The sequence below is a fragment of the Clinocottus analis genome, unplaced genomic scaffold (assembly GCF_023055335.1).
Source record: "Clinocottus analis isolate CAN_PGR_092001 unplaced genomic scaffold, fCliAna1.0.p SCAF_14, whole genome shotgun sequence".
Taxonomy (NCBI): Eukaryota; Metazoa; Chordata; class Actinopteri; order Perciformes; family Cottidae; genus Clinocottus; species Clinocottus analis.
The window spans coordinates 15,868,282-15,885,652 of record NW_027175865.1 but is presented as its reverse complement, the minus strand read 5'-3'; the positions used below and the strand labels follow the sequence as shown (position 1 = coordinate 15,885,652).

At 43.4% G+C, this 17,371-nt stretch overlaps 1 protein-coding gene across 4 annotated transcripts; it reads right to left on the bottom strand.

Moving 5' to 3' along the window:
• Positions 1-1,324: 1,324 nt before the first annotated feature.
• On the bottom strand, positions 1,325-7,870 carry LOC137784661 (CMP-N-acetylneuraminate-beta-galactosamide-alpha-2,3-sialyltransferase 1-like). 4 transcript variants are annotated; one of them, XM_068575500.1, is made up of 7 exons: positions 7,837-7,870; positions 4,091-4,335; positions 3,593-3,789; positions 3,277-3,456; positions 2,266-2,314; positions 2,055-2,174; positions 1,325-1,886 (listed from the first exon to the last, which is right to left on the bottom strand). In XM_068575500.1, the coding sequence occupies exons 2-7, from the start codon at positions 4,319-4,321 to the stop codon at positions 1,722-1,724; spliced, it is 942 nt and encodes a 313-aa protein (XP_068431601.1). In that variant the 5' UTR covers positions 4,322-4,335; positions 7,837-7,870; the 3' UTR covers positions 1,325-1,721. The 4 variants fall into 4 exon arrangements, with proteins under 4 accessions (XP_068431601.1, XP_068431600.1, XP_068431599.1 ...); XM_068575499.1 differs by lacking the exon at positions 7,837-7,870 and adding an exon at positions 7,268-7,363; XM_068575498.1 differs by lacking the exon at positions 7,837-7,870 and adding an exon at positions 5,015-5,171.
• Between the last annotated feature and the right edge of the window lie 9,501 nt (positions 7,871-17,371).

Here is a 17,371-nt window from a genome sequence, read left to right as displayed (position 1 = left end):
AAAGTGTGTAAATGAAGCCAGTGACAGCTCTCGTACGATCAGTCCACCTCAGCGTTATCAATCACAATCATATCATAAGCCGTAAGAAAACATGAGTAACTCAATGTTTTGTTGTTCGTGATATGCAGGGTGCTGGATCTACCACCCAGTGTCACGATTATTGTGAAAGCTGAAACACCCTTTTCACGGTTTCTTTGTAGGTACTGAAGCTCTGTATGTTAGCCTGTAAATGCTAGCAGGAAGACCGAACCAGAGTCGGGAAGCGGGCTGGAAAGATCCCTGCAGACCCCTCCCACCCTGGACACCAGCTGTTCCAGCTCCTCTCCTCTGGGAGGCGCTACAGAGCGCTGTACGCCAACAGCACCAGACACAGGAACCGCTTCTTCCCATGAATCAGACTCCTCCATCTGCTCTACTTGTATACTAATCTTGTTTATGTACATTTTTGTATGTATACAAGTACCAAGAGCGACGTGAAACCAGAGTCAAATTCCATGTATGTGTAAACACACATGGCCAATAAATTCTGATTCAACAATCAAGAATGTTTTGATGAGAGCTGCCAGGTTTTTGGAGACAACAGTCATAAAGATGTCTCTCTTCTTTCCAATATATTTATTATGATATGGCACTCGGCAGCAACGTCTCTGTGCTGGGGAAACTCAGCGGGCCCTGCTCCACTCTTATTTTTGGGGGGATTTCACTCGACGTCTGCGAGCCGATGACTTCGCAAACGAAATGCCTCGGACGGAAAGCTGCTTGCCAAAAGCAAGCGGGTTCCACAGCATATTCATAACGTGAACAAATACGTTATGAATAAGAATAAGAGGGTGTTTTGGATCATAACCGCAGAATTAAAACTGGTTTGACTAAGCAAATGAGTCAGTCTTTTATAGCTTCTACTGCTTTTTAAAGTCTCTACAAGTAGTGAAGGGCTTTCCATACAGTCTTGACTCCAACGAGTGGGTTTATTAGTTTCTATAGTCACATTCATGAATTGATGTTATTTAAAAACATGTTTCTCCTCTCACCTGTAGTGCTATTTAACAATCAAGAATGTGTTGGTGCAAGTTTTTGGAGATGGCAGCCAAAGAGACGTCTATAATAATATAACAGGATCACATGACACTCGGTTCTGATCATGTGACACTCAGCAGTTTCGTGTGGGAACCACCGGCGCGACGGCCGAGATCAACTCACAACAAAACGATTGATGAATATAGTGCGACAGGTACAACACGTACTGAAGAATAATACCAGAATCAAAATGAAGGAAAGTGCTCCAAAAAGGCAAAAAACGTTTTTATTACAATAGTTAAATATAATTAAATAAGCTCCCGTATACTTCACTATTAACCCAACCCGCTTCGCTCCATGTAAACATGTTTTTTATCCACAACTTCTACAACTACTTTGGTTACAAGAAGCAATCCAGCACTACTTCAAAGTTGACATCTAATGACTTAAAATTGATCTTTAATATTAAAAAGAAAATTGTCCTTTAAAACCTCGGACAAACCCTCGCTTCATGTACGTCCACTACTACGAACCTTTCAAAGGCCAATTTTCGTGAAGACATTATAACCTCAGTGAAAAGACGTAACAATCGATGCTCTGTGTGTTGTTAAAAAGCTCAGTCAGATTTCTTCTTAGTCTTGTTTTGCTTTGCATGTGATTCACTATCAAGGCTTGAATATGTTTAAATGCTGAGAGAAATATCATCACCTCCTATAAAACGTGAGCGTTTGATGCTGATCGAGCTCCTGGATCATTGCGTACTCTACATCTCCAGGATGCCCTCCAGTTCTTAACCTTTTGTTTTTGAGTTCTTCCCAGTAATGACTCCAGTTTCCATCACTGTCTGCTCCATAACCAAACACATGGACCTGGGAAGACAAAGGCCAACGCATGGTGAGACAGATAATGTGGTAAAAGCGTTCCTAAAATCTCACTGAATAACAGGAGATTACACGCTTTCTCCTTCGTCATCATTGGCGTCCACTGGTCGATCATCAGTGTGTTACAACATTCTCTCAATCTAAAAGGAAACCTACCTCGTCACAAATATGCAGAGCAAGAACCAAAGCCATGAAGCCGGTGGATGGATAATGACCTTTCTTCCGCAGCCACACTTCATGAACATACCTCATGAAAGCTGGATTAAGCACCATCACCTGTTAGGGATCCGAATTAGTCTTGAAAAGTACCAATACCTTCGAAGCAAGTAAACTTTATTCATGAATGCATTGAAGAAATAATACTCACCAAGTCCTTGTTGGCCTTGATTTTTGATTTGATTGGGGAATATGAGCGTCTGAAAAAAAGCAGGAACTATCAAACTCAAGAACAAATGATTGCATGTTTGTTGTCAGTAAAATGATATGCTAGGAATTTACACAAAGCATTTGCATGTCTCCCCGGCCTACATGAAGGATTACCGACCACCTCGACCGGCGCCGAGTGTTTGCATCTGATGTAAAGTCTGTTGCTTAGGGACGCACGCTGTTTGAGCAGCTGACATTCAGACGTCAGATACTTTTGGTGTCTTTGCCTCTGCAGGTGTTTCCACAGCCCTTCAGGGAGAATACTCGTACTGTAATGCTCATCACCAGAAAAGCTGGTGGTGGGGATGCGGAAGAACGTACTGGGTGAGTAGACTTCACTGAAATGATTCTGCTGCCATGTTTATTTAGAGAAGTAGAAAAAACCCCAACGCTAAGCATCATCCTCAGTGGGATGTTACTCCCTTGACTTTGATCAGGACAGCAGCGATTAAATTTGATTGACAGTCCTTCTCTGCAACCCAACAACTTAATAGGAGACAGTCCAACGAGAGGGTTCAGTAGTTTTTAGAGCAGTATGGTTGTTGTAGTGTTAGGTTGAGATCCGGTGGTGTAGTTACACTCTAAACAAATCAAACTTAAGTTCACCTGGTTTAGAGAAATGCAAATAGAAGTGGCAGAGGGCTGAGAGATGAAACCACTGGCAGTTGCTAAAACAACTTGCACCTGTAAGTACACAAGTCTTTCGAGGGCAGAGGGCTGAGAGATGAAACCTCTTTAGTAGGACAAACCCCAAAATGCAGCATCAACAAACATGACAACCAAAGTTGATGACAGCCATCGAGCTTGGAGAACAGTGACATGGGGAGTTGATGAATCTTATGAAACACCAAATTCACCCGGCGGTCCCACCGCCTCACTCCTTTTCACCGAGTGACTCCAGAGGACGGACCGTAGCAACGCCGCTTGAACTGCAATGAAAAACATGACTCACCTTCCAGAAAATCCTGTGCTGAGAGCCTGCGTGAGCCACTGGAGATCCAGTATCTTAAATGGAAACAGCACAAGACGAGTGGTGTTGTCCAGATCCACAGCGCTCTCTGGGTACATGACATGATGAGTTGTTCTGGTCCCAACATCTGCTTCAAAGCCTTTGGTACGAGCTTGGTTTATTCTGCACAGTACAAAGGGAAATATTTCATTAGTCGACGTCTTTTTCAGGGAAAACTGGGCGTGAATGTTCACGTTTAGTTTCTGACATTGAGGAGAAAACAACATTCATGTTCGTCCCACCGTCTCAACCCATTTACCTGATGACGATGTCTTGGAAATCTATGAGAGGTCCGTAATGTGATTTCTTCAAATTCACAGAGTTGCCCACCACAGCACAAGTCCTGCAGCGGTCGGGTCTGGATGCTTCAACTTCAGCGCTGGTCGGGAACATACTAAATATCCTTTTCACTGTTTCTTTGTAGGTACTAAAGGTCTGCCCTCGAACCTGCAAGCTCTGTCAGGAACACCAAACATTGGCGTTAGACCACAGGTATTGTACTAAACAAACAAATTGTTGGTCACTGTCACCACAGTGGTTGTATGCAAATAGGTATTTTAAAATAATGTGTTTGTAAGGCATGACTGCTGCAGGATATTCTCATCTCCAAAGCTAATATCTCACTGTGTTGCATCAAACTGCATGTTATTTTGTGTGCCCAGCTACGGGGCTGCATGTTTAAGGAGCTCTTGTGGTTGTGGCGACTTTCTCAAAATGGAGGTCGAGAGGCTTGTTCTCTTGCAAGGTCACAACTTACCTTCCACCAGTTGAAATTATCCTCTGAGAGATTGTGGTTTACTGACAAAAATGGTTCAGCAAATTTGCAAATATGCTGCATGAACGGCTCATCTTCAGATAAACATCGGTCACAAGCGCAGGGTCTTTCATCCTCAGGCGGGAAGTACGAGGAGATGTCTCTTCTCCAAAACACGCAGACGACCGTCACACACAGCAGGAAAATGAGCACGCCGGCTTTTGATCTCATCATGGGAGGTGTGAGGTCTGAACGGGAAGACAAAGCAGGTGATGGCTTAGACAAGAGAGTGTAGTGGTGGAAGGTCATTACATAGGTTTACTCCATTTGTGATACTTCATATTTCCTTGTTACGCTACTTTATACTTCTACTTCACTTTTACAGGACATCTTGTACTTTCTACTCGGCAACCTTGAAAGGCTTTTTTATTTCCTCCTGAACATTCTGGCCTTTTTTGTGCGGCCCTTCAGAGAACAGCAAGTTGAAAATCTCGGGAACTTTCCAGAAAAGCGCTGGTCATTTCCGTCTTGCCTGAATTTAATATTTCTGATGGACGCGATCATAACAAAGCCAATTCAGGAGCAGGTCTGCCTGGCGGACACTGAACGTCTCTGCCGAGTGCTGCGCCTTTCTTACCGTACGCCTCTTGTTATTTGCAGTAATATTACGTCTGCTCGAGTGGCGAGCTCGTCTACATGAAGCTCTGTACGCTCTATATCAGGGGTGTCCAATAGGTCCATCGGAGGCAGTGCGGGGAGATAGTGTGCCATTAAAAAAAAAATACTTTATAAAGAAATAATTACAAAATGTATGGACAAAACGCTGCTCCCGGTGTGCAAATGAACAGGCTCGTTGGAAAGAGCTGGCGGCCGCAGCAGGGGGCGGAGTCAGAAAACGGTGGTCAAATCGGACAGTTACATACATACACGCGTGCAGGCGCCAAGTCCGGATTAGACATTATTCGCGCATGTGCAAAGCCGGCGCTGATACCCGTCAGCTGTCCTTCACGTCTCCAGCTCATTCAACCAGACGTCAGTGCTCGAGTTCAAGACAACACACACTGGACTTTTATCACTGAGGAAGAAAAACTGAACTGAAAACATGAAAAGCACTTATTGTTTTTGTTTAAAGTGAATCAATTGCTGGTTGTTAACATGTTTAAAGGTAAGCAACAGACTGAACATGGACCAAAGAAGGAGTGGTTTGTCCCTCACAGGGACCCTTAATACTGAACAGTAGCTGTTCAGAGAAAAAGAGTTGCTATTATATATATATACATACATATATATACACATATATACATATATACACATATATATACACATATATACATATATACACATATATATACACACATATATATATATATACACATACATACATATACATATATATATATACATACATACATACATAATACATACATACATACATACATATATACATTTCTTTTTTTGACTTGGTCATTTTAAAAGTAGCTCGCGAGCCAAAAGAGTGTGGGCACCTTTGATCTATGTGAAGCAGACACTCGCCGTTTGAAGCTCATGGTGAAGAAACTTTATAGTAACTACACTATGTAGCATTAATAAAGCAGGAAAACACTTCATCATTTAGAAAGCATCGTTCCAACATGAACACTCTTTTATGAGGGACTTATAGACGATGCAGTAATGGTTAACATGTGCTTTACGAACGCGTTTTAATACTGAAATTCATGATTCATTGCGGTAGTTACTGGTCACTAGTTAAGTATGTTCTGTGATGACCTCGTGGAGAGTGATCTACACTTCACAACGCATTAATAAAAGACATTGAAAGGCCACTAGTGCCTCAAAGCCAACAAACGTCTCATTCATCCTCAACAGAAAAGGTAAAAACACAAATCATGAAAAGCATAATAATCAAGCTTATTAATCAATAAAACATGTATAACTGTGTTTATGAACTACTAATGAGTTACTAATGAGTTCATGTTGGAACAAACCTTTATAAATGATGAATTACGTGTTCATTCATGCTTTACTCATGCTAAATAGTGTGCAGATATTACAGTGCTACCGAAACAAGTATCAGTTCAAATCAGCCTCACTTTAACTACAAAAGTTAATTACATAATAATAACAACAACAAAATTGCAGCATTATGTGTACTTTTTAACTGTAAGTAAGTTTTACTCATAACGTGGCAGCGGATCAGCAAACCTGTTATGCATTTTATGAAAGCAGCGTAACTTTTCTCCCAGTGCATCTTCAGACCGGACAGCATCAGCTGTGGAGGCATTTGTTTCTTTAATTAGCTTCATAAATTAGAGGAATCTCTCAAACTTTCATTTTGGTTATTTAAACATAATTTAAAAAAAAATAAGGCAACTTGGCCGCAGAGAGATCCCTAAACTCATTCATATAAACCTTTCTAAATACATGCGCTCCCATTACAAAAAGAATATCACCATATGCATCGTTTCACTGATTGTTTATGAAATAAGAAACATAAGGGGGATGATTGAGTGATTATAAATGTCATAATTATTGTCCTCATGAGTTAATAAGTGTTTATGTGTCGTCCTACCACAGAGAGAAAATGTGCTTCTTCTGAGAATAAAGTCAGAGACAGAAAAGCTTCTCTGATAGGACGAGTGGCAGGTTGGTGTGGTCCAGGGCCTCGTCTGTGGTGCATTGATAATAAACTGCCTCTGGCAATATTTGAGCAAATTATGTCACATTATCTTCTCAGTGAACAAACAAACACACATACACACACTCACACACACACACACACACACACACACACACACACACACACACACACACAGAAAAAAGTCTCTCTCTCTGACAAGAGTTCTGAACGTAACCCAAGAGAAGCTTATTTGGCCTAGATTCAATGTTTTCATTCATAAATAATAGTTTTCTAATTCATATTAAGAAAGCAACATTTTCTGCACAAGTGTGTTAATTATACGAATATATCTGGTCCTTCAAACAAGTTTAAACATTGTAAAAAGTCTATCAATTAGTATTGTTTAAATATATTCTGCGTGCACAAATAACTCTCTACATAAGTTTGTTTTTGTCTGATTGGATCAAATATTGTTCAAGACATAACCGAACAAAAACAATATTAATATTAAATAGAAGCGTTTTGACGATAATCTGAGTGAGAGGATTAAAAACGTCATATACCAGCAGCTGCAGGTCCTCATCATCGTCCCTCTGCTCGAGCCCGCGACAATACCTCCACACAAGTTCACAAAGTGATCCACCTCTGCGCCCCGCCAACTAATCCTGACGCCAGAGGAGTGGAGGAGGATGCGGGGACGCTGCAGACGTGATAACGTCACTCTCTGCGCTCCAGCTGCAGGAGCCAGCTGGGGCTGCTGATTGGACCAAGAAGCAGCGGCTCCAATGCTCGCGCAGGCTGCATGCGGCACTTCTGGCCTCGTAGATAAATGCGCAGTGGGGATCGTGCAGGTCGGAGGGGCCTGGTGTCCTCAGATATACAAGAGCATGTCTCTTTCCTGTCCAGCCCCAAAACACGCGGTCCAAATGCAAAGTTCTCAACTTTTTTTCAACAACGAAAAAAGTTGAATTTCATTTAATTGAACACAAGTAAAAGTGTTTCCACCGAAAGGAAAATACACATTGTTTGATCCTTCCTGAACGTGCGGTAGATCGACAGGAGTGGACACTTGTGTCGTGCCCATTCGTGTTTATTTGATTTTCTTTTGCATAATTATTCACTGGCCACTCACCTGCACCGTCCTTCCTTCCTTCCTCTTCCTCTGCCTCCTCCTCCTCCTCCTCCTCCTCCCTCGCTCTCTCTCTCTCTCTACATGTGTCCTCGGCCCAAACGCGCGTGAACCCCAATCAGCTGTTAAATAGCATCGCAACCAGGGCGCATTCAGATGAGGTAATTGACGGTCACATGATAACAAAATTATTATTTTTTTCTGTGCCAAACTATATTGAACAGGAGCTCAGTGTTTGGGGAGGACGTAAGATATTTGTTCATTGAATAACTTATTATTTCCTAGTAGATGAGCCTGATGGTCCCAGCTGGTTACGCAGAAGCTGATTGGAGCAGAGAAGTCATTACGCAGCTGTTTTAATGCACAGTGTGCTTTTTATTATATTTACTTTTTCCCCACTTTTTTTGTGTGTGGACATGTATTAATATCGACGCAGTGCATTTCCTCCATGTAGTGATGCTTTTCTTCTTTATTTGTGCTGAACATGACTCAAAGCTTCGTCCTCTGCGAGAGCAGCGACATCTGGTGGCCGACACACGTAAAAGCACAACATCCCTTTTGTTTCAATCCCTTTAACTTGCAAAAACTGTTTGTTTGTTTGTGTGTTTTATTCAATCATTACATTACAATGAGTAAAGCCACAATTCAACATCCAAAAACAGAGACTGAAAAGCAATAAAAGTCTGTAAAAGGTTGCGTGTCCATTTGAATACAATCCTTTTCTTTAAAGTAGTGCTGCGGTAATGTTTGCATTATTGTCGTACCGATATCACAGTAAGTTAATAATACATGTGTTGTTTAATCATCCTATACATCATCGTATTCACCCTTGGTGGTGGAGGTGGACTACAGGCTTTATGCACACGATCGACTCGTGCATTTTTCCCTCATTGTCGTTTATTCTGGGACAATATGTCAAATGCGTTTCAGTAGATTCAATTATGTATTTTCACAGGTCTAATAAAAACGTCTTCATGGAGCAGGTGGCTACAGCAACGCTCCTTTGTTCCCACTCTCATGCGCTTCCCGTTATGCTGAATGTATTCTGGGAGCTGGGAGCGTGACAGGGGACTGGATGCAGACCCAAAGAACTGAGTGACCTCGTATGACCTCATGAGCAACAAACTCTGACGCTGACCTCCTCGCAGGTCAGTTGGTACCTCTGTTTAGTGACTGTGCATAATATCCTGTTTGTTTGTCTTTTTTTAAAATTATTAGTCATTGTCGTCTCCTGTCGTTACAGATACCTGCTGTTCCCCTGCTGCCCAGTAGTGGTCCTCAGTGCGTTGCCGTCTATCCGAGCACACCTGATCCCCATTCCCAGCATTATCTCCTCCTGCATATGTGCACCGGCTCTCGATCCCCATGCACCCGTTTCCTTCAGCGCGGTCTGTCCTCGCTGACTGATGCTGAACGTTTATCACATGAATGATGGATTGCTTTCAACTGCTCGGCCTCGGAGTCCTGGGTGTCGCCGCTCCGCTGAAAAGGGGGAGATGAAATTCCCCCTCAGGACGATTTCAAACAAAGAGACTCACTGACAACTCCAACTGATCTGAAGCTGGGCTTTCTGCGCCCATCCCTTCCTAGCTTATCACCTCGGAACAGCTGTGACTGACAGTCATTTTCACTTTTATATGTTCAAAGTTGAAGCAACCAAATAGGCCCCAAAACCGATGCAATACACACCTGTGAAAAAAAGAACGTGTGAGTATTTGGAAGTAATATTCTTAGGAAGGTAACGTCATCCTTTGTTTTTTTTGGACTGAAATAGATGAGATGATAACGAGATGAACTTATTTGAGGCCCCCCCCCCAAAAAAAGAGAGAGAAAAGCATTCAGCTGGCCGTTCGTCCATAATAATGGAATAATATCGTGGATATATATAATATAGTGGATATATATATATATATATATATATATATATATATATATATATATATATATATATATATATATATATATCCACGTTGCCATGATCAGTTTAAAAAAAACCTTTTTATTTCAAAAGAAAAGTCAGTATTTCATCCTTCAATCTTCGTGACATCCCAAAACTTTTTCATTAATTGAGAAAAGCCCAGAGGTTGAAAGTCCGGTGGCCTGCAGCTCAAACGAAGCGCAGGTCGTGGTTATGGATGACAAACTGATGAGCTTCTCCCCGAATGAGCATTGATGACATGCCTTCGCCGAGATGAATTATAATGCGATTGTTGGCCACTGATGGATGGTGATGCGATGGCAACGACTGATGGAGTTGTCGGCGTGGATTAGTGAACACGGCCACCTGTCGAGCCGGCGTAGCGGCGGCCATTCCTCACGGACATTAAATGACAACTTTTTTTTACGAGGTGATAAACAAGCTTTCCACAGCCCAGAGGCTTGGGGCTGCACATGCCGGCCACATCGGTTTCTGAGCACACACGGACATCGTTTAGACCAACGTGGACGCGGCGTCACGGCCCAATCCCTAAAGTCCACACTCAGCAGGGGAAGGTGAGGGTTTAGGGCTGAGCGACTGTGAGACCATCAAGTGTGTGAGGAGGGCTCCCGAGCAAACAGTTTGAGCCCTTTATGCCAACGTTTTGTAGGTCTGCAGTGAGTTACCCACAATGCATCACTTTGTGACATTAAACACGGGGAGGCCAAGAGGCGTTTTAAAAAGACAAACCTATACAAAGGGCATGGGTATTCATCCTGGCATAATATATTTACAAGGAACCATTACCATAAAGAATTAAAGACGGGACATAAAAGCGCAAGCAGAGGCTGTATTATTCATGGATCATTTATTTTAATTCAGCATGTTGAACTACATTGATTATTTGACATTTACCTCAATCAAGAGTGGGGAAGATGTGTAAATCCCACAGTAAAAAAAGAAAAACAACAGAACAAAAACAAGCGAGCAAGCTCGTCACTAACGAGAGGTTTGTCAATTTTTGACAGAGCCGCGAAAACATGATATGGCGCCACAAAGTGCTGCTGTTCAATTTGTACGCTATTTCAAGTCCTGGACGCCTCTCAAACTTCATCATCTACCAGGGAGATTCTGTAAAGTACCTGAGGGGTCATGCTTTAAGGCCTTAAGCCTAGTTCATGCTTCTGCGTCGGGTCGACGGCGTACCTACGGGTACGACTCTAAAACCCCTGAAACCACACGGCCACACACCCCTGGCGGCACGGCCGTGAATTGCAGAGTCTCTCGACGCAGAACTTCGTATGCTCAACGACGGCGTCACGTCGACGGCGTCACGTCGACGGCGTAGGAACGGCGTCGACGTGACGCCGAAGCATGAACTAGGCTTTAGGGGGGACATTGGGATTGATCCGGCGTCTCAAAATTACTTTTCCAACCATCTGAACTGCGTTATCAATGAGCATTAGCATTAGCCGGGAAGTCACGTCTATTGGCTTGAATTGGTTTGTCTCCTTACGGGGCCTCCTCGTCCCGTAAGGACTGCTATTCCACCCGGATCAGCGTTGGACTCCTCCAGATCCAAGATCTGATCGAGCAACAGGAACAGATGACGTGCTGATCTCATCACGGGTGAGATCAGTCGGGTAGAGCGTACGTGAGCCAAAGCCTGACTCGGTAGAGTCCGGTGTTGTTCGATCGGCTCGGAGCAACAGAGGAAGGACTGTGGAGGTCCAGCAGCAAAACACACATACAGGGTAAAGCTGTCAACGGTGACTCAACGAAAGCCTTTTGTACTTCACGCTGTCTGGAGCTCTCATTTGGCCAAAGGGACGAGCGATGCCAGAGCTTAAAATGACCAAATGGCTGCAAGTGAGGCCTCGTATGCTGACGGGTGTCACAGCGACTGACGAGCTCGAAGGGGTTTTGTTTCATGACACAAATGTTGGGAAGAAGATGCACTTGGGAAGAAGGTGAGCTGAGATGAGTACAATGGATGAAAAAAGAAGACATTTCAAACATTGCATTTTCGTGATTTTTCATGAAAAGGAAGAGCTAAATAAATAGAAGACCCCCCCCCCCCCCCCCCACCAAAAAAAAAGTAAAAGTATGCACCTGAATATGAACGTGATACGTCTCCTTTGCGTTCCATAAAGCCAGCGATCCGGCTAATTGTCCCTTCACAAAAGTGCTGCGATAAGCCGAGTTATCCCAGCGCTATGGAGACTTTCAGAGTATACATTGCAAACATGACAGCCACGGCGGGCGGGTGGCGGGGTGTGCTGTGAGCAGGGCGACGCAGTGATGAGGGGCGCTTTGTGTGCTGTACTTGGAGAGTGACTGAGCGTTAATTGCTCTATTCTCTTTGCAGGCACAGTACACAATACAGAGCCTTCAACAAATGTCCGCCAGCTGGAGTCGCCTTCTTCAACAGCTGTGTGGAGTTTTGCTGCTGGAAATGTCATATGATCAGTGAGACTGAACCAAAACTAAACAATGGGTAGTTTGTGTGCTGCCGACATGAAATAATCACATTTCACATGGCATATGTTGTTTTCTATGATAATAATAATCATACAATACATACTTTAAGGCAGGGGTGTCAAACTAATTTTCACGCTGGGCCATATCAGCGTCATGGTTGCCCTCAAAGGGCCGGCTGTAGCGGTAACACTGTGGAAACTACTCCCTAACATAGTGTTAAATAACTCTTTGCATTTGATTGTTTATCCAAGGGTAATAATATTGGACATGCATTTATATAAAAGTGTACAAATATAAGCAGAGAGGTCACAAGGTAAAAGATTGTCAGCGTGGTCAAAAGTGGGACAGCCAGGGCGAGAGTACCGCACGGCCAGGAGGATGGCGGCGGCGGCGGCGGCAGGACAAGGCACGCGGAGTGTCCGAGGAGACGGATGACAACACCTTCGTGTTCAAGCTTGTGAGTCAGGGAGCGGTGTCACCGGAACGGGCCCGATGGTGGACACCGGTGCGACGTTGCACGCCATCACTGACCTGGCGGAAGTTCAAGAGCTCTGATGGACGATTCCAGTCCGAGACGCAGACGAGACGCCGAGGTGCGTCTGGTCGACAGCAGGGGGCGGCGCCTAAGACGTCTCCGTGAGAGCTGCAACTTCCTGTGGGGCAACAGTGATCTTGATGTTCTATTTGCCTACTGAGCCAGTAAGCGATGGCACTGATGATCAATGTATGAGCTGTCATATTCAGACGTGGCACGAGATTTTGGGGCATTGCAATTTTGACGTCATCAAGTTGGAGATTGTTGTGGGTGGCATGTCAATCAGGGGTAAAGCGTCCAAATCCATGATATGTGAAGTGTGTACTCGGGGCAAGTTCACTCAGAGCAGGAACAGGAAGCCTGGTGTGAGGGCCAACTCGGCCTCAGAGCTGGCTCACACTGACCGGGCAGGCCCCATTGACCCAGAGTCCAAGGAAGAGTATAGATATGTATAGAAGTGCAGTGTTTGTGTACCGTCTAAAGCACAAGAGTGACTGTAGAAATACCATTTTGGGAGATCAACTGTTAATGACTGTAAAGTCTGTTTGGAGTATTGCCCAACAGACCAGATGGTAGCTGACCTGATGCCAAAACCAGCTACTAAAGCAAAGCTACTTTTTCCATGTTCCTGTTTTTGGGGGATAGCCAGTGAAGTTTTCATGTTTTTTGTATGATTTATGGTTGGCAATATTGTGTGATCAAGGGGGTGTTAATTTAATTATTGACAACTGATTGTGTGTGTCACGTGACTGTCTATAAAAGCTGATGCACAAAATGAAGTGATTGTTTTCTCAGAACTTGCATCCAGTCCTGTTATTTGTCCTCCCAAAGTGTGTGTGTGTGTGTGTGTGTGTGTGTGTGTGTGTGTGTGTGTGTGTGTGTGTGTGTGTGTGTGTGTGTGTATCTAGCAGTCAAGCTCTGTTAAACAGTAATGTTAGAAACCCACATTACTTTGTCAAAAAACAATCATCAAATGCATGTTATTCCATTAACTTTGTTCACACTTGAAGGGCATAACTCATCCAACTAATTGTGAGCAGGTGTGGTCTGGGGCACACCTGCTGACATGCTTCGTGGCATGGGGCACACCTCGGACAACTGTTTTTCACGGAGGCTAAATTTAGCACTCTGGCTCAGTGTTTGGTGTCAAAACCGCTGATGAGACGATGACGATGACCAGTGAATGTGCAGGTAGAAAATCCACGGCCCACCACTGCCATGCTGACTGTACACTGTAAAGCATAGACTTTAGTTTTAAGACTATGATTTGCCTTCAGGGCTGTCGAGCGCCACATAAAATTGTGGCGGGCCAGAATTGGCCCTTGAGTTTGACACCGATGCTTTACGGTATCCCATATTTACCCGACTTTGAGTCGACTACGTTGCAATGCCTGTGTGTGTCAGACTTTGAGGTTTCTCAGGTTTCGAGCTAGTCGGCACTCAACATCTGGTCGTCATCAGTTCAAGGTGTCCTAGATGTGTTGCTGCACAACGGATATTTGATCCGCCACAGAGGGTCTCAAACCACAGGCCATCTTGAGGGGATTTCTGCCAACACACACAATAATATATATATATATATATATATATAATTTTGGGGTGACTTCACAAAGAATGGATTCCGGCTGCTGATGGCTCCCTAAACTGCACATTATTTTAAAACCGCTACGCTTCAAGGTCCGTTTCACAAAAAGTACTGCGCTAATAATATTGTTGTACACGTAGAGGGCAGGCTGACTCAAGGGGGGATATTTAGAAAAGAGATTTATTTTGAGAGAATAAATGATCTGTTGGTTGTGTGTCTGTGGCAGATGTAACGTTAGCTAATGTTGGCCCATATACAGTCCTGCTGTTCAGTGCATGAGCCCTTCCTTTGCGTCTGATTGCAATTATCCATGAGACGGGGGGAGAAATGTGCTTGCGGCCAATGCGTCTGTTGTAGAGAGGGTTAGAGTCAGTGAGAGTCAGAAGTCCTGAGAGGCGTCTTCCATACGAACCTCCTGGATCCAATTAAGATAGGAAAGCGGGGAAAAATGTATGGCGATGAAGTGGGAAAGCGGTGGAAACACAATCTTGTTTTGCATTCATTTTTTTCTTGCGTATAACATTTTAAAGACATGTCTGAGAGCTTCATTTTTTTTTTTCATGACAACTGTCATTGCGTGTCACGTGTTATAAATGTGCTTCGGTTACAAGCAACTCTCTGACGGCTGATAACTTCACTGTGTGGCTGTTAGTGCTAATGTTTGTGAATCGCTTTTTGCAATGATGCTCATCTTCAAATGGACAATTTTGCACCAAACGTATGAATTTCCTCATGTAAATATGTACAAAAAGGAGCAATGCGACGCTATTGGCTGGGCAGTTTGGTGTGCAGGTTTAAGACTTCTGTGTTGGCTTTTTTTAATTATTTTTTAGAACCTGGTCGGTCGACTTTGTTCCACCTGAAATATGTCAACATGTATTTAATAGGTTACCATGAAATTCTATAAAGACACATATGTCAATACTTACCTGTAAAACTAATAACTTTCCCATCAGTCTCAGTTAAACTTTGTGTTTTGTTGCTAGCACGCTCAAATTAGAAGTGCTCATGCTAATTATTAGCTGTTAGGTGTCAACACGGTGGCATCGTCGGTAACGTCTTGCCACGCTGATATTTAGCTGTGCTGACTCAGCATGGTTGTAGACTCTTAGCCTCATTATCGTTTATATATTTATTGCATTTGTTCTCCTACAGACTTAGGTTCAGCAGTTTCCACAATGCTCTTTTTCCACCTCATCCAGAGAGGGCCTTTATAACGTTTTCTGTCCAAGCAGATACACATAAATTAGGCATCTTTGGGCACCCGTGAAGGCATATTTGTAATTATGGCTGAGTTAATTCCTATTTAGTCAGTGGATGCAGAACTGTCAATGTTTTTGTTATCAAGGCCTTCCTGCTGCCTCAGCAGATAAACATTCACAGGAGGCAAACAAGGAAGAGATTTAAGCTTTTCCTCTGTAAAATAATTACAGCATATAAGCGCCTTACCGTGTGCATCGCCTCCCAGCAGAACGGCACCTATTTATTTTTTATATATATATATACATTGAGAGTGTGATCAAAGAGAGATTATTAGGAAGTGTGCTCGTAGCAGAAGGGCCCGGCTCGTTGTGAGACACATCCATCAGTCATGGAGGGGAAATCGCCCAAGTCCTGCAGGACAGCCTGCCTTGCTCAATTAGTCCTGGCTCGAGTGCCGTCTACCTGATCTATGGGATGCATTTAGGACGGAGCCCATGCGGAGGCCTCGTCATTTCTTTCTGCCTCGCTAAATGCATCAACATAGCTGCCTTATTATTTTAACAGTTTTGTGTCATGTTTGGAAGGTTAGAAAATCCCTCGCTGAGAGCCTTTTATGTGACAATCAGGGTAAGATTGATATTTCAATGTTGGCATTTATTGTCACTCAGCCTGAAGTGCCTGTAGAGTTTTCAGTCCAACACAACCTTTAAATGCTTCTCGTGGTGCTGTCATGACTGATGGACATACTGTAATTATATATTCTGTAATTGTTGATGTTGTTTTGCTGGGGATGTATTGTTTGTTGTCTTTGTAACTCAAGGCATTTGTGACGCACCGCAGAGTCCAAGACAAATTTCCCTGAGTGGGACAATAAAGTTCATTGTATTGTAAATGTTTGTCCAACTCCTGGTTGCATTGTCATGCTACTCTCAGGGGATGGAGGAAGTAGGACCCAAACGCCGTAGAACAGTCGATGAAAGATTATTTATTTCCACAAAAAACTAAACAGATTTTGACGGAACCGAACAAAAAAAGCAGAAACTGGAACAGGACAAGACCACAAAGACACACAAACATTACACAGTACAAACCGACAAGGAGACAGAGAATACAAGAGGAGGTAACGAGCAACAGGAGGACACAATGAGGGCAGCGCAGGTGCAGGGAATACACAATCAGGAAGCAGGAGGACACACAATCACCAGGGCAGGAAGTGCAGAGACACAGAGGACACAAGACTACAAAATAAAACAGGAAACAGAAAACTACAAATCATGACAGCGACAGACATGAACGTTCATGGTTCCCAGAGGATGAATCCCACTGACTTTGGTGATCCTCTGACTTTTCATCAGGTGCCACCAGCCTTATTCAAATGAGAAGTGCAGCATTGTCTACACAATATTACAGCATAAAGTACTTCTGATATTCATGTCCCGCACAGGATGAATTGTCATAACTTTGGAGATTCCCTCACTTTTTATCCAACCCCTTGACATCGAGCCTCAGCCGTACTTTTCTTATTAAAATACAAGTTAAAACATTAAAAAGAAGAACTGGCTCCACAGCACATCTCAGTGTCTGTGTGTGTCTGTGTGTGTCTGTGTGTGTCTGTGTGCTCAGAGCACTTTCTACGTCGGATGTGATGGTTTTGTTATTTGTCCTTCTAAAGAATTGAACAATTTGCTGATCTGATATCCAAGCTCTTTAAAAAAAAAAAGGATGACAAGCGTAAGCGTTTTCTGAAATGAACACACTATATTTGTACAGTAGGCCAAGCTTGTTTGCGTGTGCGTGTGCGTGTGTGTGTGTGTGT